This window comes from Apiospora phragmitis, assembly GCF_038363925.1.
Source record: "Apiospora phragmitis strain CBS 135458 chromosome Unknown utg000009l:1.0-1189150.0:1.0-1190623.0, whole genome shotgun sequence".
NCBI lineage: Eukaryota > Fungi > Ascomycota > Sordariomycetes > Amphisphaeriales > Apiosporaceae > Apiospora > Apiospora phragmitis.
The window spans coordinates 492,277-514,279 of NW_027117408.1; the positions used below are offsets into that span (position 1 = coordinate 492,277).

The following is a 22,003-nucleotide window of genomic DNA, read 5'->3' on the forward strand; positions in this document are numbered from 1 at the left end:
TATAATTAATATAAATTTTAATTAGTTTTATTATTTTATTAAAATAATATGTTTATTTTTTATAAGTTTTAATAATAGTTATTAATTTTTTATTATAAATTTAATAATTAAACTCTAATTCGTTAAACTTTTTTAATAAAAATACGACCGGGTATAGTTTTTCGTTATTATTTCGTTAATTAAGTTATCCTCCGATCGTATAATTCGATACGTCGGTTTCAATTTTAAAAGGTTTAGACGAGTCTATTACGCAAAGTATTAGTTCGTTAAAGATCCGCTCTTTAATATTATAAAAGGCTTTATTTCTTTTCTCTATTTATTAAAACAGTTTATTCTTTTTTATTAGGTTTATTAAAGGTATCGCTATTTTATTAAATCCAGGGATAAAAATCCGGTAATAATTAATTAATTTTAAGAAGGATTTAATTTTCATAACGCTTATAAGCGTAAGTTACTTTCTAACTATTAAGATTTTCGAAGGTTCTATTTGAATTTCGTTTAAAAATATTACGTATCTTACGAAAGTAACGGATCATTAGTAGAATTCGCTTTTTCCTAGGTTAATTAATAGGTTAGCGTCCTATAGCTTTTAAAATATTAATTTTATATACTCTCGGTATTATTTATCGTTTTTAAAATAAATAAGAATATTGTCGAAATATATTATAATAAACTTATCGAAGTATTCCTATAAAATATAGTTAATTATAAATTAAAAGCTAGTTAATATATTAATTAAACTAAACGGTATAGCTTAATATTTAAAATAATTATACTTAATTCGAAACGTAGTTTTCTATTTTTTTCCCTTCTTAATTCGGATTAAGTTATATATATTAAAAAGGTCGAGTATTATAAAGATTTTAGCGTGCAACAGTTTATTTCGTAAATCGCCGATTAAAAGAAAGGGGTACCGGTTTTTAATAATGATTTCGTTAAGCTTTCGGTAATCGATACATATACGCCACTTAGGTTTCCCGTTTTTATTCTTTTTTAAAACGAAGAGGATAAGGAACCCTGCTGATAATATAAACGGCCGTATAACTCCTTTCTCGAGATTTTCCGTGATATACTCCTTTAAGGCTTGTTCGTACTCCTGGTTAAGTTTATATATAGGTATAAATAGGGGTTCTTTCCTATTTTTAAAGGGTATTTTATAATCCCACCGTATATAAAGCGGTAAGCCTGTTTCTAATTTCCCGTTAAAAAGTGCTTCGAACTATTGGTACTCTTTTAGTATAGTTGTTGTAACGTTTAGCTTAGGCTCTTTAATAATAATATATACCTTAAAAACCTTAAGTTTATTAAGGGGTTATTTTTTAAATCGCTACTTATTAATTAAATTTTTTTTTAATATATCTTATTAAAGTTAGCCTATTTTTTAATTAATTTTAAAATTATTTACTTATAATTAAAATATCTTTAAAATTATATTATATCTTATAATGTTTATAATATTATACGTAATTCGTTTATAGCGTCTTTCGATATCGACCGGAAAGTTCGCGACTTCCTTTTATACTTCTCTATTATTATAAATTATAAATCCTTTATTAACGGTTTTAAATCGGTATAGGGCGTTTTTTTATTATTATTCGAATTTAAAGCAATTAACGATTCGTAATAAATTATAGTTTTTTTATACTTCGTTATTAAATAACGCTTTAATATAAACTCTTTTTATATTTATTATTAATATAATATATTTATAAATAGCTCGATTATCCGTTATTTAATATAGAAACCTATCTTAGTCCGCCTATTATCGTTCCTTTATAATAAACGGCGTCCGTTTCCTAAATACTGTTCCTATAAATAATTAACGATCTCTTACGATTAATCTTTATATCGTTATTATTACTCCTTCCGTTCTTTATAAAGCGCTTTTTAATATATTAATAAAAATGTTTTTATACTCCTTTTTATATAAAGTATTATCCTTAATACTTAAAATTTAAATTTTTCGGGTAATTCGAAAGTTTATTAAATTTATAATAATTTATAAATATTTTATAAATTCTTTAATATATTAAAAGGGTTTTTTTATTAAATATATATTTATATATTTTAAAAGTATTAAGCGCTTTTTTTTAAACGTTTATAAGCTCGCGATTTTTTTTAAGCGTATTTAAAATATTAATCCTCGAAATACTCCTTTTAATCTCGTCTTTTTAAATAATATTATTATAACTACCGTAAATCTTTTTATATTAATAAGTACGCGTATCGTTTATTAGGAATTAATATTTAAATTTTTTTAATAATATAATCCGGGTATAGTTACGTAATAAATCGTTTACTAATCTTTCGGAAAAACTATTTATATTTAAGTTTCTTCGCGAAGTATTTTATATAAACGTTATATATATACGAAATTTATAAAAACGTGAAATACTTTTCGTATATAAAAGAAATTCGTAAGTTATTCTTTATAATATAATTACCGTAAATTTTTTAATTAAACCTAGCCGCGATAAATACTTAGCGTAAATATTTTAAGTCGAGATAAGGAATATTAAGGATAACTAACCATTTATCGGTCCTTAAGTTTTTAAACTTAATAATCTCGTATACTAATTTATTTGTTAATATACTTATTAAGCGTTTATAGTTTATAAATTATTTTAACTAGCTCGTAATATCGTTTATTAAATTATTATTTTCGTTATAAAGGAGGGGTCGTTCCTTTCATATTATTACGACGCTTCGGCTATAGTCTTTTTTACCTCCGAGGTTTTAAGGAACTATTCGGTACCTTCTTTATCCGTTTAATAAAAAGTGCACTTATTATCGTAATAAGCTATTTAAAATAAATCATTATATTTAATAATAACGTTATTATTTTTAATAATTATTATAAAAGTATTTTTTATTTTAATAATATTAACGTCTTATTTATTAAGAACTTATTAAAAATCTTACTTTAATATTTAATATTTTTAAACATAATATCCTAGTTTTTAATAATTATAATAAATACCGCGTAACTTCTTATCCTATTTATTATATTTAATAGCGTTAAAATTTATAAGTTTACTATAATAACTATATATCGTAATATTTTTAAATAATATATAATTATATTAATATAATTACCCCGTATTAATTTAAGTTTAATTAATTTATCGCTAAAATCCGCCTTATTTTTTACGGCGTCGTTTATATACATAAATATCGATCTTAATAATAAATTTTATATATAAAAAAAAGTTATTAAAGGCGTTAAACCGGCTAAATTCGTTTTTAATATCGTTTTTTAATCCTTAATAATATATTATAATTTTTATAACTTCGGTATAATTTAATCGAGCTATAATACGCCAGAAATTAGTTATATTGGAAGCGGCTAATCTCTTTTATTTAAAAGTTTTGAGTTCCTTCTCCGCCTATCGTTTTTTATCGGGGTTTTAAAAAAGTAATTTAAAGGCTTGTTCGAAGCCGTCGTAACTTTTAAAAATACGTTATACCTCCGTGCGATATAACTTAACTTATTAATTATTTTTTATAAGTTCGTTTAAATAAAGCTGGAACTAAGCGAATATTTTATTTTTAAAAAACGAGGCGGCGTAAATAACTCGTTAAATAATATCTTAGAACATCCTTTTATAAAATCGCTAATAAGCTTTAACCTAAACGAGGAAGTTTTAAAAGTTTCCGCTTATTTTATTAAAAGGTATTAATATATTAATCTTTATACCCTTTTTTAATATAATAAAGGTTTAAATAATATTAATAATTATATAAAAAAAAACGTACCTCTTCGCGTAATTTATTAATATCGTAAAATATTTATTTTAAAGTACTTTTAATTAAGAGTTTATTACGCTCTTTTTCGAACTTAACGTAATAATATTAATAATTAGCGCTTTTTGTTCAAATTTTTTAATTCGTTTAATTAATGCTTATCGGGTAAGTCCGTCGTTATTATCGTTATTATCGACGTTTATAATAAGGTTTTATTAAGGGGTACTAGGGGTAATAATAAAAATCTTTCTTTATTAAATAATATTATTAAGTTTAAATATAAATATAATTCTTATAATATTATTATTTAAAAGTTTAAATAATAATTTATAAAAATAAAAGTAATTAAAATATAATAAACGTTATTTAAGTTTTAAAAAAAACTTAGTAAAACGTATTAAAGTTTATATTAATAATATAAAAAAATATTTAAATATATAATAAAAGTCGCTTTTATTAATATAATAAGTAATAGTTTATAAAAACGAAAATAATTAAAATATATAAACATTTAAAAATATTTATAATAATTTTATTAAAGCTATTTATTTTATTAATAAGTTAAAATTAATATTTAAATTAATTATTAAAATAAAAAGTATTTATATAAAATATATAAAAAATATTTATTATTTATATATTTAATCTTTTCCTTTATTAATCCGTTAAATTACTTAGCTCACCTTTATATTTTAATAATCCGGGTGATCCCCTCGTTAGTAAGATTATTAATTCACTTCGTCGTCCCTAGTGATCCCCGTAATCCCTCACGTGACGTTATCCTTGCTGCTCTTTCGAGTCGTGTCCATCCTATTATTATTTAAGATACCGTCGTCGTGGTCGCCGTGCGCTTTTATAGTATAGGTACGTTTATATTAGTATAGCTAGTAGTGCGGTCGGTGGCCGTAATATCGTAGCTTAGGCGGGGTATTGTAAATCCGGCCCGGTGATTTATGGGTCTTAGCTATATAATTAGGTCAGGTCGTAATAGTTATAAGCGTGTCTTAAACGTTCTCGTATAACTACTTCTTTAACGCGATTTATTTTATAACTATTTATTAATATCCTTTTAAAACTATAAGTCTTTTCTAGCTTATATACGAAGTAATTATTTATTTTATAGCCGTTTCTTTTTCGTACGGCGGCGCCAGCTAAGCATTTTATTTATTTTTCGAAATATCGCGTTCTTACTTTTTAAAAGAGTAACTCGGTATATAATATATATTATCACCTTTACGATTTAATTAAAACTAATTAAAATAAGTATTAGAAAGCTATTTTAATATTTATAACGAACGCTATCTAAGTTTTAAAAGAAACCTAGTAAAGACGTACTAGGGTTTATATTAATAATACGAGAGAGTATTTAAACGTGCTATAAAAGTAACGCTTTTATTAATATAATATATAATAGCCGGGTTATAACGTAGTAATAAGGGGTGAGGTAAAGGTATTTATATAATAAAATTATTAAGGCCATTTACTTTATTAATAAGTTTAAAATTAATATTTAAATTAACTATTAAAATAAAAAGTATTTATATAAAATATATAAAGAACGTTTATTATTATATATTTAATCTCTTTCTTTATTAATCCGTTAAGTTACTTAGCTCACCCTCGTATTCTAATAATCCTAGTGATCCTTTTATTAGTTAAATTACCGGCTTACTTAATCGCTCTTAATAATCCTAATAATCCATCACGTGACGTCGTCTTTACCGCTCCTTCGGGTCGTGTCCAGCCCGCTACTATTTAGGATGCCGTCGTCGTGGTCGTCGCGCGTTTTTATAATATAATAAGTTTATATTAATATAACTAGTAGCGCGGTTAGTAATCGTGATATCGTAGCCTAGGCGGGGTATCGTAAACCCGGCCCGGAAATTTATAGGTCTTAGCCGCATGATTAAGTTAGGTCGTAATAATATTATACGATATAGTTTCGAATATATTCGGTTTAAAATTAAGCTTTAATTAAGTTATTTAAGGTTTTTAATTCCTAAGGAATAAATAAGCCGAAAAATATCCCCGGAGGTATTTAAATACGTAGCTTTATATTTAATTATAAAATAATATATTTTAAATTATAAGAAACGAGTCTTATTTTTTAAAAGCTTTTTCGAAATAGTAAAAATCGCTTAGAACGCTTTTAAAAACGTTAGTAAGAAGTCCTCCTTTAAAATATAAATAATATACGCCCGTATAAAATATTTAATTTCTTTTTTATACGCTCTTTTTAATATATAAAAATAGCCGATATTAAAAGGTTAAAATTTATATAATAAATAAGAAAATATATAAAGTATAATAATCGAGTTCTTTTTATAATAAAGCTCGAAAATTACTAAATAATAGCTCTTATAGCCGTTAAGGATTAATAAATAATAAATATTTTTTATATAAAACTTTATATATTTATTAAAGTATTAAATTTAGTTTTTACCTTTTTTATTTATAGTTTAATTATTTTTAATAATTACGATTACTTAGTTTTTTAATAATAAACTATTTTCGTATTAAAAAGAGAGGTATGTTTTCCCGGTAAAAATAATATACGAAGGGATGGCGTAACCGTGTAATTCGACGCCTTGAATAATTATAACCTATTCTTAGTTCTTTTATTATATTACCCTAAGCTTTCCGCGTTAATCGGAGGTGATTATAACTATTTTAAACGAGATTTAACTTATAAGAAAACCGGTTTCGTTAAAGTTATAAATATCCTCTTTTTAAATCTCGTATTTATAAATTATATTTTATACGAGGGTAAACTATACGCGATACGCGTCGAGATCTTTATAAAGGACTTTTTAATAATCGATTTTTTAGTTAAAACGCGTTTAAAGGTCTAGTTATTATCGTATAAAATTAGAGGCTTAATTAACGCCGACGCGTTCCGCGTCGCGTAAATTAAATAATTAATTCGTTATATCTTTTATACTACTTAGCCGGGGAAAAAATGATCACGTATTTAAATTAATAATATATCGAATAATTATATCTTTTTTAAAATTTAAAAGCTTTTAAAAATTCGTAAATATTTCGCGTTATATAGGTTAACTATTTCGTCTACGCTATAAGGTTTTTAATAAAACGTAATAAATTAATATAACCTTTTATATATTTAAAGTTAAGTTTTTTTAAAGCGTTTAAAACGCTAGAATTATATCACTCTCTTTTTAAAGTTATAATATTTTCGAACATAAAAGAATATTAAAAAAGGTTAAAACTATAAGGAAATTTATAAAAGTGGGACATTCGCTTATATAAAACATTCGCTTGTGAGATACGTTAAATATAAATTAAACTCATCATCTATTTTCGCGGCTTTACACTAGGGAAGACAGCGCTAGTCTTGACGAAGAAGGTGGCGAAACTAATTTAGCGGGGGCAGGGAGGTCTATTATCGGACTCGAACGAAATAAGTCACAAATACCCCTAAAAGCAGCAAACCGCCAGATATGGCGGACGTCAGGAACTGTATCTATTATTGGACTTAGATTGTGTTATTATTGGTTTAGAGCAGACAGAAGAGCTATGGACGATGCTAAACGCTAAGCTGCATTCGGCTTTAGTCCTATGCTGCGCTGCCATTTAGCGGGCAGCCGCTAGCACTTGTCTCACTTATTCGGCGGTCGCATCGCTAAAGGAATCTCCAATAACCACCAGCTTCTCTCTTGCATGAAATCTTAAAGTAAAAGGGGTATTGCATACACATGATTTTGTAGGGGTTGTTGAATAGCAGGATCGATAACACGCTGTAACCTTGTTTACCATCGTACGTCAGCATGCAGCACTATCATTGCTGATAGCGGGTCTGCTTATTGTCTGTTGTTTATTAGAGCCGCATCTGGATTACTTGAAGTGGGGTGCGTAATTGGATGACAGATCCAGTACTTATTGCTATACCTACGGAGACAGTTGGTAAGCTAAACTCTCGCACTGTGTGCCTTCCTAAAGTGGAAAGTGACCTGAGCGGAGAACTCGTTTTGTTGTCATCGAAGAGGAAGCCGATTTCGTTACCTGCTGTAATTCCCTGGAAATGTCAAAGGCTCAAGCTCTCACTTCCGTTTCCAACTTAAAAAGCGAACGGGAAAACGTACTACATTGCAGACCTCTCAGCGCTGCCCCACCAATGCCTCAGCTGGGGAGCCCCAAAACGCAGCTGCAAGCAGCCCCAGATAGGCGATTCTAGTGGGCTGGAACAAGCCTCTGGAACCCCACCATTGCTTGGAATGTTCTAACCTCCAGAAGAAGGTCCATTCTCACCTCATGTTCCAATGATTGCTGGCAGATCCTCAAACTACATGCACCTAATCCCAATAGATTTCGTTTGCCAATGGTTCTAATGCGTTGCTTCAAGAATCATTGATGGAGTGCTGCGCTTGAATTTTCCGTCATCCTTCGTATGATGCATGTACCCCATCGCCATCATGATCAAGTCTGTAAAAACAACCCGACTAGATGCAAACCACACCATAAGAACCACATACTCCCGCCAGTCTCTCCTGCCAGTGTGATCACGCGAAAGTCTATCCACCTATAAGAGGCCACCTAGACAAGGTACGCTTAGGCAAAGAAACACGCCGAATCCATCGCAGCTCGACCTCTATCATGAGGAACGCCTCGAGTCAAGGAGAAGTTGGTTGCCCCCAGCTGAGGATCGCCCAGCTTCGACTGTAGCGTGGCTTCCAGAACTCCGAGTATCCCACGAGAAGGACCGCAACGTCACCGACGTCGTGTTCGAACTTCGCTTTAATAAAATGTTGCACGCTCGAAATTATCCAATTTAATGTAGTTCCCCCGAATACATCGCACTGAGCTACGTATGGAATTATGTATTCTAGTAAGCAACTTATCTCAACTCACCACCTTACCCATACAGACCTTCCTTCACATCACTGGCGTTTCCGACCCCTGTTAGGAATATTGAGATCGTCTTGCTGGGCGTGGGCGGTCTTGGTTTCCACGCCTGCGGGCTGTCGGAACGGGTGTATGCTGTAAGACGAGTGGTGCACTTCGACGAGGATCGGGCATGTCAGTGTCGAGCGTTGCTTGGAATAGCTCAAAGGCGTTCCCAGATTGGATGGCCCCATCCCTCCGACGGAGCGCGAGTTACTTATCTTCTAAGGCTTTCGGTTAGGTGGTTTGGCGTTCAGCCAGCATCGAGTTACTTTCCATTCGGGCCCTCAACCACCCATTCAGTTACAACACTGTCAATTGATATCATACCACTCTTGGCTCTCAAGACCACCTGAAATTGATTGGCACGCTCATATCATCGGGGATCCTCTTTATTCATATTCATGTAGGATCTGCCTAATGCCAAGGGCTTCGTGCATATCCTGGTGCTTCGGCATCATATCGTCGAAGCGTAATCCATAACCGTCCGAGATAGCAAATCAGTATGTATGTCTCCGGGCCTCCTCATATTTCCCCTAGTAGTTTCTGATTTTCTTCAACCGGTGCCAGTCCAATCGGACATTGTGTATGCGCGCGTATCTTGCTCAGACCTCGTCAAGAGCCATCATCTGGGCGTCATGCTCCTCGGCCTTAACCATGGCATTCACGCCGGCAACCTCGCCTTCGTGACGCATTTCGTCCGCGAGTCTCAGCTTCTGCATACGCTGCTCCTCTCCCTCATCGAAGACCGGCTCGATGATGATCTCCTCGCTCATGATGGCCTTCTTCTTGCGGCGACCCTTACCGGCGGCAGCGGCCGTGCGACGGGGCTTCTTCGGCGGGGCAGGCGAGCCATTGCCGATGCCGCCGCCGTTGCCAGCATCATCACCATCCTCGTCTTCATAGTCGGCATTGCTGTCGGCGGCAGCAACAGGGGTGGCTGCGACTCTGGTGGCTCGCTTACGCTTGGTGGCGGTGGAAGGGGCAGAGGCGGCGGCAGTCTTGGAGGTGGCCTTGCCAGTGGGTGTCTCGGGCAGCTCCTGGCCTTTGCTCTTGCCGTCCTTGTCGACGCCGGCCGCGGCCATCAGGCGGTTCTTGATCTGGCGCCAGGACTCTCGGGCGCTAGCGGGGTTCTTGTAGCCGCCAAGAGTGGCGAGCTTCTCGTAGTTCAGCTAGGTGTGGAGGTAGGCATCGTCAGTTTTCTTTTCTTTTCCCCTTCTCCTCTTTTCTCGATGGGACAGATGGAGAGGGGGGGTGTGGTAATTGGGAAGGGAGTGAGTAGGAGAGAGAAATAGGATATGACTTCTACTTAAGGATGAGTGAATACACGTTCTGTGATGTTGGTAGATGAGGTGGGAAACTCCATGAGTCTCCAGGGGTGGTGTTGAGAGGGATGCTGCAATGAAGCGACATGATGATTTGGGTAGCGGTTAGTGGGCACGATATTGGTAACCAATATGAATCTAGTGGTGGTCGAAAGGTGAATGCATTTGCGAGAGGATGGCAGTGGCAGAAATAGCATGTATGAGTCAACGGAAGTGTCCTTTGGTCAGTTCCAAAATGCCAAACGCATGTGTTCTGTGGCCTGGTCGACAGATGGGATGACGAAGCAGAGATTCGATCATCTCAAAGTCAAGAGATTCACGTGCATCATTTCAGACTTACCTTGGCATCGCCCTCGAGGCAGGCCCAAGCCTTGGCGCTGACCTCAAAGTCGCGTGGGGTGAACTGGGCTTTCTTATCGTCGGCCATTATTGCGATCGAGGGAAGTAGTGGTCGAGTTGGTTGGTTTTGTCGAGGATGAATAAATAGGTGTAAAGGATGGATAAGGCGTCAAAGATAGAATGGAGGAGAGAAATTGTGAACAAGATATTGTTTACTTGTCCTGGGTGGAAGGAGAGGGGACCTTGACTTGAAGTAAAGGGTATTGTTAAGATGGTGGGTGTGAGGTTGGGTCGAAAGATGCGAAGGTGGGTTTTTGGTTTGGTCAGCAACTGCGTGTGGAAACAGTTGCAATGGGACACGCGTATCGAGAGACAGTGAAGAAGGAAGAGGTGGGAATTTGATGACAGACGGTCTGATTGTTTACGCGTCTTGGTGTGAGCGAATGCAGGTGCCGCGAATTAGGCAGATGGCAAATTTGGTTGGTTGTTAGGTGAGATATGGGCTAAAATCTTGATATTGAATGGGCATATCCATAAACAATTTCAAGTTTGACTTCTACTGAGTGATTGAATTATCACCACAGGACTAATCAATCGACTTGGCAAGACAACCATGCCACAGCTGAGATACTCTGTACCCTGGGAGATTAGATAGCCTTGAACGGTTTAGAAATATCCAACCAACACGGGTCTTCCAAGTGTGTGACCTCTACTAATACAAATCCTTCCAGTCACCAGACCTGATTCAATGTTATTCTGGTTCCCAATATCAATAATGTGGTTATTCGTATCAAGACTTTACGCATGGTGTGACAACGAGTATCCGATCCTCAACTTGCTATCTGCACTGGCCTAGGCATATGTAGGATCATGGATATTTCTAAAGACGATAAAGAATACATGACATATCCAACTGTTGAGTTGGCCTATGACGATGTACAGCTGAGATGGCCATTCAGGCACTTTCTCCTGTCATTTCGAACCTACCAGTATTCTCCCACAGCTATTAGAATCTTCCCGTAGTTGGCCTGCCAGCATTCACAGCAAATCCAGGTCTGAGTTAGGTATCACTAGGCATTGAGTTTCGAAGATAATTCTAGCCCCAAGACAAACTGGCTGTAGGGAGAATACCTTTGAGAGTCCCGACTTAGAGCCCCCCTTCCCATGCAAAAGCCAAGGTTTCAAGCAACCATATGTAATCCACCACAACGGAGTTTCACCCCTGTGCGGTAATGACAGCAGCCTGGATGTGGGAAACTATGACAATAGTGATAAAAGACGCATCAACGGCTCAAATTATGGACCCCCTTGAATTTGAGATCGATGTCTACTACCGATCCCATGGATACAGCTTCCAGCGACATGGTATCTAGGTCTAGGACACGGCACGTTAGTACAAATAGCTTCTAGAGCGGTATATGTATCATTAATTCACGTAAAGGCCCTGCCCGCGAACTCTCCTGTCTAATTGGTCGGCACCTGCGTCGACGGCCAACGGCTCAAACCCAGTTTACGGCCTCTCCCTCGCCCTCGACAACGTCCCTTCCCAGAGTGGTAGTGTCGCCCATCATCGACTTAGCAACCTGGCGGAGAGAGTATCGTCACCCATACCTGTCAACCTTGGCGGCTGGTTTGGGGAGCCGACGGCATTCAAGTTACAGTACATGCGCACCGAGACGTGGTCGCTGAAGTTCCTGCCGATCTCAAACGCGCCGCGGACGGTTCGGATACCGTGCTTATCCAGGACCTCCTTGGGACCCTGACCAGAGTGCATTAAAATCTGGGGAGTTCAGTACGCTCCAGCGTAGACGATGATCTGATGACCGCGGATTTCGGTTTCGTCTGAGGGGGGGGATGGAAAAAGGCAAAGGAATTTGTAACCGTAGAGGGAGTCAAACCCTCTCGCCCTCGAGTAAAGTGTACACGACATTCTTACCGCCCGGCCCTACCGACCCGGCCTTGGGAGAAAGGCACTTAGATTATTCATATAGCCTAGGGAAGAGAGGTCCGAGTATTACCCTTCCCTTTAGTGATTAGTATTTGAGCTTTGGTGATGCTTTGGTTAATTCCATATGTTTGTGGATGCAGAGAGGGAGCTCGTCAGTCACAAGCTGTCTCAATTTGCAATAGACATTACATTACGTTTTGATGCTTTCGGTGATCCCCATTTCTGATTGGGGAATACATAGGATGATCATCACCACACTCCGTTGGAAAAGGGGTAACATGAAAAACTCAGAATCCAAGTTTTGTGACACAAACTTCTATCTGCGTGAACACTGTGTCTTCCATAACATTATCAGGATACAATCCAAGCAGCAGCTTTTATCTCTTGAACTGCCGTAGTCTTGCCATTCATTCCTTTTATAGGAATCTACTCTACATCAATTATCCCGCTGAGTCCTCCCAGTGTTTCCAACCCTAAATAGCGCCAAGTCCAAGAAATGACGGGCGGAGGCAAGGTACAGGAAATGAGAAAGGGGTGAAAGTAAGGAAAGAGGATGAAGGAAACCCTTATCCCGTCGTCTGCTACCCCGAAGAAGTTATCTCTACAGCGTGCCTCGTCGTTCCCTGAGGGTTCATTCTGTCTGTATTCATACACAACGATTAGGTCCAAGTTTTGGTGATAGGCGAAAGTGGGCAAGGAGAGAAAAAGCAAGGGCGAAGAAGTGTACAGTGCAAAAGCTTTCATCATCATCGCCCACGCAAACTCAAAGCTAGCCAGGCCCACGGAGCCGCTCATGCGACCCGTGACGGTCAGCAAGTGGGTACTCACCGAGTTCCTGGAAGCTTCGCGAGCGCCGGTTCTTGTGCGGGGACGACAGCGCGCCGTACAAGCCCAAGGTGAGGATGTTGAGAAAGATCTCGACGGGCGAGGTGGACGACGCGTTGTTCCGCCCGCCCCCGCCGCCGCCGCCGTTGCTGGCGTAGTACTTGTCATGGGCGGCGGGAGAGGCCTCGTACGCCATGGGCGGCTGGCGGGTCGAGTCGTAGCCTCTGTCGGAGGGAGGGACGGCGCCGGACCGCTCCTTGTGCGACGGCGCCGGGCTGCCGTCTTCCTTGCGATAGAGGACGCACATGGTGAAGATGTGGATGACCTTCTGCCACGGCAGCCGGTCGTCGTAGGGCTGCGAGAACTCGACCTGGCTGCCGTTGGGCGCAATGAAGATCTGGGTCGTGCGGGGCAGGAAGCGGCCCGGGTGGAAGACGTTCCAGAGGCCCGAGTTGATGAGCATGAGCCCGGCCTCGAAGATGTAGAAGTAGTACTCGATGCGCAGGAAGGGGTGCAGCTTCCGCAGGGCCTCGACGTTGTCGTAGTCGATGTGGTTGTCGCCCGTGTGCTCCACGAGGCGGTAGATGCAGCGCACCAGGATGACCACCATGCTGACGTAGAGCGTCAGCATGATCTTGCGGATGCCGCGGCGGACGCGCAGGCTCAGCATGCCCGTGCTCGCGCCCCGGGTCTCGCATCGGTAGTGGAATGTGCTCGCCAGTACCAGGAACGTCAGGATGACGGCCACCTGCGTCGCGTTGGCTGTGAGCATGAGGCCGGTGCCGATCGCGGTGTTGGAGATTTTGGGGTTCGTGCCCAGCGCCGCACCGAGGCCGTTGAGGCCCTCCACCAACAGCATGATGCCACCAAAGATGCCCATGACCTTGCGGCCGGGGATGATGGCAAGATACGGCACGTAGTAGAAGAGACGTGCGAGGATGTGGTAGTTTGCGAGTTCGAGAAGCGGGCTAAATAATGAGCAGGAAAAAAGGAGTTCAGGTCAGCAATCGCCTTGGAGTAGCCAAGATAAATCACACCTCCTATGCTCTCTTCTTCCTCCCTCTCTCCTCTTTCGATATGGGAATGAAACTTACGGGGCGCAGTAGATGAAGACTTGGCTAATGATGAACAAGCCCAAGTTCGCAGGCTTGGATTCATCGTAGAAGTAGTTCGAACCGGTGGAGGCCCATGCTCGGGCGGCGTATCCGATCACAAAAAGAACGCCGCAAAGAGGGTGTAGTCCCACCACTCTCCACGCCTTGTAACGGCTAGAGAATCATAGAGCGTCAGGTTGGGTCTTTCTGGTGGACTTGACACGAATAAGTGCGGTCTCGATCATGGGGACTTACTGGCATTGCCAAGCATGGAAGAAGGCCGAGATTGCGTAGAGAACGGCGAATATTATGGGCAGGATCTCATTAGGTTTGTAAATGTACAAACTATAGGGGACTGGACATGCCGAGTTAGTAGCCGCCGGGCAAATAGGAATCTAGGTGTTCTTCTACCTGGGTCTCCGTATGCCATTTTGCGCTGAGTAATGAACGTTGCGGCGTTTGACAGCTGTAGGAAGTACGAGAGATGATGCTGACGATGAAGCAATAGCAAGAAGGCAAGCGAGAAGAGAAATGGCGAAAAAGAAGAAGAAAAGCAAATAATGTTGTCTTTAACGACGAAATGCACTGTTTGGGATTTACCATCTCTCTCAAGTGCTTTGTCGAAGGGAAGAGGTCAGATTCATATATTTTCAAGAACTGCTTGCTTGTCCATCACATAATACCAGCACATCCCTGTTTCATTCCCAGCGGCTCCCTGTAGGCTGTGGTGTTGCTACAGCCCATGCGCGTCGTGTAGGGTCTCGCCCCCTACAGTTTACAAACGCCGCTTGACCGGATTAGGAGTAATTGTTCGCCAAGCCACTAGTGAGATCCCAGCCGTTGTTTCCCCATGTCTGGGGCGGCTTTGACAGCGCTGCGCTGGAGATCCTCCCAGATGGGTACGAAAGTGGGGCGGGCTAGGCCCTGTACGTCGATAAAAACCGCCAAGCTTTTTCTCCCGACGTCACACAGGGCGAGGCCGAGAAAATAGAATTAAACGGCAAAAGAACATATGCACGTGAAATATGGCCCTGTCTGCCCACGTAAGCTCCCTGAGCCCTACTTGTCTTGGGCTCTCCTGTTGCCCTTTGCGGTTGCTATTCGCGCCAAGCCATGCTTTCGACCCTGCGCCACACGAGTGTGCTGCCTGCATATGCATAGGACCCTTGGTCCAGGATTGCCGAGCAACGATAGGCAAGACCCCCTGGACGTTTGATACCCCTAAGTTTGGATTGAAGATAGCCTCAAGTGTGTTCCAAGTGGTGCCCCGAGTACACATGCCAATTTCATTCCCAAGAAAGAACGGAGGGAAAAAAGAAACAAAAAGAGGATATCTCAGAAGTTCAGTTCACACGGATACATGAAAGCTTACAAACAGACCTAATTATCGGATCGCAAGCCAGCCCGATAAAACAAAAGAAACCTAGAGATAATACTGGAATATTCTCGAACGTTGTCACATTCTCCGTTTGTATGCCACTATAACCATACTGGCGTCAGCGTGTCATGGACGAGGCCTGTATGCAACTATGCATCACAGTTTCTTGGTTCGATTCACCTTCTTCCAACGTCTCCTTGGTAAAAGGCGCCTATCTCGCCCAGCCATAACTGTCTCTTTCACCCTGTAAAAACATAAACATCCAGGGAATATCACAAGCACAGAAAAATTAGCAGAGCATTAAGACTTCAAGAGAATCCCTACCAAAGAAAAAGCATCAACATGTCCGCACCGGTCAACCAAGGAAACTGCTTCTCCAAGAAGGACAACAGCAGTAGCTCTGGCAGCAGCACCACTAGCACATCATCATCGTCGACTAGCAGCTCCTCAAGCTAGACTGCTGTAGTGTAGACACCGAGTTACAATCAGTACGCGGGAACCGGAGATATAGTATTTAATATATCTTGTCACGGAGGGAGGCACCGGGTACAATGCGTTTTTCTTTTCCAGTTTGTTTCCGCCCGGCTTAGTATCGAAACCACATTGGAGGACGCCTGGTGCGGAGATGCTACTGCTCCTGTCGTGCGAGAAAGGAAACGCGAGAAAGGAAAGCACAGATATGGCTTCTAGGGACCTACCTACAGTAGTTCGAAAGACAAACCGATAGGACAAGACTTGGTAGCAGCGGCCATCTAAGCTAGAGTGTTGTTAGTTGACTTAGTTGAATATAGAAGCCGGGTAAAGACGTCAAGTCTACCTTGTACGCTTTTGAGTTTACCGACCGTCTGGTTATACATCGTGCTTTTCATGCGTTTTTAGCTTCTACTAGGTGGCTGATTCTGAATATGGACCCGATGTTTACCAAAACCCGCTCCCCCTTTTTAAGTTTCGATTTCCTATAGTATCATGAACTCAACTTGGCCCATTTCCATTCGGGCCCAATACAGGAACAGGCAGGCGACCGGAGAAATGTGTTTTATTCCAACATATCTACCAGTCCATTTCCCTGCGTCCAGACTAATCCCTCTTACCATCCTATCATACAAACCACCTTTAGAGACATCCTCCCAGCCTATTCCCTCTCACACAATAAACCACCAAGGCAACGGAACAACGAACCTTGATTCAGTGTATCTACCTGTTCAGCTTCCTACATTCGAACTCATCCTCCATCAACAAATTCTCAATCTCGTTCCTCCCACGAGACCTCCCAACCCACTCAACCCTCTTCACCAAGCAAGCCTCCCCTTCCAAACGCTCCTCCTAATCATCCTCATCACCATGGGCTGCATGCACAGCAAGACCAAGCGCGACCAAAAGGCATGGGCCCGCTCCCAAGACAAGAAGCGTAAAGATCCCCAAACGCGCACCGAGTCGAGGGAGCACGCCGCCCTGACCATGGAAGAGTACCGCCGCCTCGACAGGTAGGGGCGGCAGAGGTACGCCCGCCAGGCCACGAACGGCCGCGGTAAACATCCGATACGAGGAGGATGGCAGCAGCAGCACTCGAGCAGCCGCCGCGCTGGCCTCCTTAGGCACCTTCAAGCCCGGGCTGCGCCGGCACAGGGGTCCAACGGGGGACCTTCAAGTGGGAGACCGGCCACCCGCAACCGACGCAACGTCAGTACATATCGCACTTCGCAAGATCCTTGGTCTTACCTGCCTGCGGAGACCGGGAGAGAAGGTGTTTTTGTCCTTTAGGGGATGGGGACTCAACATCACCCACTCATCGGTCTACCTGCCTACCGCGTCCTCAACACATCGCTCATGGTTAGGGGTATACTACATGATGGATTAGTTGGATATTTGATATATCGAGGTGGAATTATTTGAGAGACAGCATGGTTATTCGAGATAAGATTACTTGGGAGTCAATAAAAATGCAGTCCTGCGGGACCAAGAACACCAACAATGTAAAATGCAATTGATGAATAATATATAAAGCATCGCCATCACAAATCTACGTCCGGGAGAAGATCACTAAAGCATGTGCAGCTCCTCTTACCTTCGTTGCTGCATCAATGGTTTCTCTTGCACCATGTTCTTCCTGTACTTATTAATCGGAGTATTGAACTTATAAACATTTTAAACTCCCACCACCAACGTCTCTAGACAGGGAAGTAACTTCTGGACGCCATGTCTCCCAAGGTAGGGTTCTACCATGTCCTAATCTATCACAAATAAGCTGCACCATGAAGTTTCATTAGCCTAATAAGCCTGGGATCACCTACAACAGCCTTGCTAAATTCCAGGAGACATCATTTTATGCACATCCACGGCGATCAGTAGTGTCAACGCGTACGGCCTGTCGAAACACGCATCCCAGCCAGTCTCCCCGGACCGCCAGAACGCCTCCAACACCCTCTTGGCGGTCAAGGGTACGAAGGTCCCGGAATGCCTACTCAGAATTTCCAGCTGTTCGGCGACAAAGGTGCGCATCTCCGTGCTGTTCTCGCAACCGGCAGCTTCCGCGCCGAGCACGACCAGCGGCCAGAGGATGCAGCTCTTGAGGCTCGGAATCTCCGCGGCATCGGCGAGGCATAGGTGTAGGAACTGGACGTGGGTGGCGCGTTGGGCCGGCGTCGCGATCTCGATGGGCGGTTCGGATATGCTCTGCAGCGAGGAGATGCAGTACAGGGCCACCGACGCGAAGAAGATGTTGCCCACGAGGGTCCATTTTGGCTGCGATAGGGGCTTGGATGCTGCCCACTGCTCAGGCGAGAAGTCGTATATACGGCTAAGTATCTCGTGTGCGTCTCGCCAAAGGTCCAGACTTGATAGAGTCTCAGAGGTGGCAGTGGTCCATCGAAGGTAGTTGATTCGGACCGTTTCTGCAATCAAAGGAGGTGCGCAAAAGCCAAACGGCAATATTTCACCAGAGTACTTTGCCATAATGAAGTCGAGCGTCTCAAGGTGTGTACCAGTACTCTCCATGCTTGTTGCAGGACATGTAGTGTTGCCCATGACGGCGAGGCTGTATCAAGTCAGTATCTGCCAATATCGTACTCGCGTAGGCTGGTAACTACGTACTTCCAGAGACAATGAACAAACTGCTGCAGATGTTCCGATGCGGCCAGTGTCTCGAACCCACCACGGAGGGCCACTAGCTGATGCATACCTTCCAAATGCATCCTCCAGTTCTGTGAGACACCATGGTGGATCTTGAAACGGTTGGCTTTTTAGCACATCTCATCCCCGACAGAGGGGCAGTCACTCACTTACTTCAAGGAGAAGAACTGTCATGACTCCGGCAAGTATGGCATCGCTCCGTTGATTATTTTCTTCCGCGAGTTGCTCGCTCAGAGAGCGAATAGCTATGCCCCTGTAGTGGAAGAAACGTTCTTCCAAGTCTGGCATTTGGATACCCCCGCGTGACCTGTTTATTCGATGACTCAGGACGGTGCAGAATAGACCGTAACGAATATGGTCCGGCTTCGCTGCCGCCTCCCGCATGTGCTTCTCTGTAACCCGATACAGATAAGGATTTGGGCCCAGTTGCTTGATTGGTAGGAGATCCTGTAGTATGCAGCCATTGACTTTCAGAGGGTTAGGATGAGGTAGTCCTGAAATCTGGATCAGATAATAAGCACTCACAGTATTCAACACATTCCGTCAAGACACGCAGGTTGAAGTTCTGCGCAAGACGAGGTGGTTCTGGTGGTAAAGCCAACGACATAGCGGCGGGCGCGGGCGATGCAGTAGTCGAACGTGCATCGCCCTTGACGCTACCAGCTTCGGCAGGTTCGGCAGCGCTGGCTTTGGGCCGCCGCGACTTGATTCTGCCGGGCGGGAGCCATTGGATCCTCACCGGCTTGACGGTGCTGTATCCAGGACAATCGACGCCGGACGAGATGCATCGCTTGCACGCCGGCTGGGTGAAGTCGCAGACCAGGCACCGCCTGCGACATTCCCAGCAGTGCCGCTTGGGTGAGGAATCTGATGAGTCTGCCATCTGGGAGGGACTAGGTCTCAATACCAGATACCTCGACGAAGAGAGTCGTCGAAATGGAGCGGGCGATGCGGGGCATCATAAGCAAGCCTTTGCAAGGAACATCTAGCATGCACTTGGGTGAGATTTCTAAAACTAAAACAATAGACAAGAACCGATGGAGGGTGAGGATGCCTGAGCTGACGGTCGGGTTGATCCTGCCGCGCATTAGTAAGTACCTAATTAATCGGTTTGGCCGCATTTGCCCCGCCATAAGGGGGACATGAAATGCAGGGCTACTCCGTACAGGCAGCAGATGTTTGTGGCTCATCGACTGTTGGCTCGGGGAGAGGGGGGTGGAGCGGGGGGGGGGGCGGAATCTGACAAGCAAGGATCTTTATGCAGGGCGACGAGCCTAACTCATATCTCAACGTGGTGGATTGAAGTATCTGCGAATGTTATTTCTCTTACCTAAATTCCAAATCACTCCGATCAACGGGATGATTGGCCAAGGTTACGACCGCAATGATGATTTGGCTTGTGTCAATTTTGGGTTCCTTATGGGACGCATAATCTATTGTGAAGAGGATTCCACCACCTTCTTAATTCAACCAGCGTCTGCATGGCCATTCCACCGTCTGTACCACAGTCCCAATTTAGGTATCAGAAGGTCTCCAGAGTCTCCAATGGTTCGGGTCCCTCTTATCATCCTTGCTCTGCAACTCGATGGTGCTTAGTGACTTCGCTCCCTCTTGGAGCATCTTATTGACCAAGGTGTCTGCCGTGAAACCCCCGCGGAAAGTATTCTCGAGGGTGAAGTATCTTGCGCCGGTAGAAGGGCTGCGCATCCGGCAGAAAGGGTTCGACAGCCATAAGATTTGGACTGTGCTACTAGAGTAATACAGCATGCCCGAACAGTCCTTGAGGTCAAGATCGGACTTGAAAGGGGCGTGGACGATGTTCGTGATCAGGGCGCAAGCCGAAGGCGGTAACTTCGCAGTCAGATGGCGTTGTGGTGCCCAGTCTTGGCCTGAGAAGTTCGGGCCTAGGAGCTCGACCAATTTGTCGTATGCGAAGGGGGTTACGCAGGCACCGCCAAATGTCTCCGTAGGTGAAAGCAAGAACTTGTCACTAAGTGAACTTAAGTGAATGCAGTCCTTGGGGATTTGGTTGCCCTCCTGTTCGGTATGTAACATATCCTTTGCGGCTGTGATAACTACCTCATGTACGTAGTGATAATAGAGCTCCGCGGACCGGAACTCTTTATAGCGGCCTATGCCATTCGGCCTCGTTGCCCATTGCTCAAATTCCATTGGCGTCACTTCTAGGATTGGACGGAAGATATCAAATCGGAGGTTGTATCGCTCTAGGGCCAGCTCTCGTGACTCGCGGTTCGTTGCAATGAGTGGAATAATGAGACATTTTGAGGGGATGATGCGTAAACTGCTGCGGTGTACAAGGGCGATTCGGTTGTGAGATTCATGATCAAGGAACTCCTTCCACAGTATAACTTTCTACGTTAGCGGGCAGGCTGCAGGTAGAATTCTTATGAGATGAGGCGGGTTATTTCGTTTGCGAAGTGGTACTTACTACCATAGCGCGTATCTTGGGAGCAAGACGAGGGAACGGGGTAAACGTTGACATGATGATATTTGGCTACCCACGATTACCTTGTTGATATGGATGTAGCTGAGTTACCTCAGATGTGCAGTCTGCGTTCAAAAATGCCACAGGCGAGTTTGTATCCGCTTGATAAAGACAGAACAAACAGAATTGTCTCAGACCAGTCTGGGCGTGTGGGTTGGAAAAGATTTGATATTTGCAGGTGGTCATAAATGACGGAGGACCAAAAGTTGTTAAAGGCAGAGAGTGAAGAAGATATGCTTAAGCTTCTGTCAACTACATAGAGTTTAAGAAGGCTGGTGATCACAAAGTGAGTTACAGGGGTCTCACTAGGTCTTATTGTCCACACCATCTCATATTCCAATCCAGAAGATACTACTCTCTCTGTTTGCAAGAAACGCCCCGTATCCTCTCCGACCAATGTGCTCAGGAAATTCCCCACGTGTTCTCCCCCTTCATGATCACGATATCATCATCGCGACCAAGCAGATGATGTTTACTGCCATTAGACTGTGAAACGCCAGGCAGCATGAGCTGGTACGCTTCTAGAACAAGTACGAAAGTTGAGGAGATTTAGAGTAGATAGTGCCCTTCGTCCAAAAATGGAGCTTGTGCACATTATATTGTTTGGTTAATTTGCCGCCGGCTGAGAGTCTGTGTCTTCGGTACAGGACGGCCACAGAAACTTGTGAGTAGATTTGGAGGATCCGCTGCAGTCTGGCTCAAGCCCAGAACTTTCTACATTTGATGGTCCCTCTTTCGCAATCCCCCCAACTATAAGTTGAGTTTCATTTCGGAGTGCCTCCCTCTCTTGAGCGAGCATCAAGCTCGATGTTA

The 22,003-nt window shown here is 42.3% G+C and overlaps 7 protein-coding genes across 7 annotated transcripts; 1 reads left to right on the forward strand and 6 right to left on the reverse strand.

Annotated features, from left to right (window-relative positions):
• Positions 1 to 9,251: 9,251 nt before the first annotated feature.
• Positions 9,252 to 10,398, reverse strand: PG994_009662 (uncharacterized protein; the record flags this gene model as incomplete). The annotated part of the gene is made up of 2 exons (XM_066861071.1): positions 9,252 to 9,818; positions 10,312 to 10,398. The coding sequence occupies 2 exons, from the start codon at positions 10,396 to 10,398 to the stop codon at positions 9,252 to 9,254; spliced, it is 654 nt and encodes a 217-aa protein (XP_066713241.1).
• A 1,411-nt stretch (positions 10,399 to 11,809) lies between these two features.
• Positions 11,810 to 12,084, reverse strand: PG994_009663 (GMC oxidoreductase-domain-containing protein; the record flags this gene model as incomplete). The annotated part of the gene is made up of 2 exons (XM_066861072.1): positions 11,810 to 11,893; positions 11,983 to 12,084. 2 exons carry the CDS (start codon positions 12,082 to 12,084, stop codon positions 11,810 to 11,812), a joined length of 186 nt encoding a protein of 61 aa, XP_066713242.1.
• Positions 12,085 to 13,027: 943 nt separating this feature from the next.
• Positions 13,028 to 14,607, reverse strand: PG994_009664 (RTA1 domain protein; the record flags this gene model as incomplete). The annotated part of the gene is made up of 4 exons (XM_066861073.1): positions 13,028 to 14,051; positions 14,178 to 14,351; positions 14,433 to 14,532; positions 14,589 to 14,607. The coding sequence occupies 4 exons, from the start codon at positions 14,605 to 14,607 to the stop codon at positions 13,028 to 13,030; spliced, it is 1,317 nt and encodes a 438-aa protein (XP_066713243.1).
• A 2,289-nt stretch (positions 14,608 to 16,896) lies between these two features.
• PG994_009665 (uncharacterized protein) lies at positions 16,897 to 17,413 on the forward strand (the record flags this gene model as incomplete). Its single annotated transcript, XM_066861074.1, has 2 exons — positions 16,897 to 17,039; positions 17,068 to 17,413. 2 exons carry the CDS (start codon positions 16,897 to 16,899, stop codon positions 17,411 to 17,413), a joined length of 489 nt encoding a protein of 162 aa, XP_066713244.1.
• Positions 17,414 to 17,856: 443 nt separating this feature from the next.
• Positions 17,857 to 19,068, reverse strand: PG994_009666 (uncharacterized protein; the record flags this gene model as incomplete). Its single annotated transcript, XM_066861075.1, has 3 exons — positions 17,857 to 18,589; positions 18,646 to 18,776; positions 18,838 to 19,068. The coding sequence occupies 3 exons, from the start codon at positions 19,066 to 19,068 to the stop codon at positions 17,857 to 17,859; spliced, it is 1,095 nt and encodes a 364-aa protein (XP_066713245.1).
• Positions 19,069 to 19,162: 94 nt separating this feature from the next.
• PG994_009667 (uncharacterized protein) lies at positions 19,163 to 19,567 on the reverse strand (the record flags this gene model as incomplete). Its single annotated transcript, XM_066861076.1, has 1 exon — positions 19,163 to 19,567. The coding sequence occupies one exon, from the start codon at positions 19,565 to 19,567 to the stop codon at positions 19,163 to 19,165; it is 405 nt and encodes a 134-aa protein (XP_066713246.1).
• Positions 19,568 to 20,199: 632 nt separating this feature from the next.
• On the reverse strand, positions 20,200 to 21,187 carry PG994_009668 (uncharacterized protein; the record flags this gene model as incomplete). Its single annotated transcript, XM_066861077.1, has 2 exons — positions 20,200 to 21,057; positions 21,134 to 21,187. The coding sequence occupies 2 exons, from the start codon at positions 21,185 to 21,187 to the stop codon at positions 20,200 to 20,202; spliced, it is 912 nt and encodes a 303-aa protein (XP_066713247.1).
• Between the last annotated feature and the right edge of the window lie 816 nt (positions 21,188 to 22,003).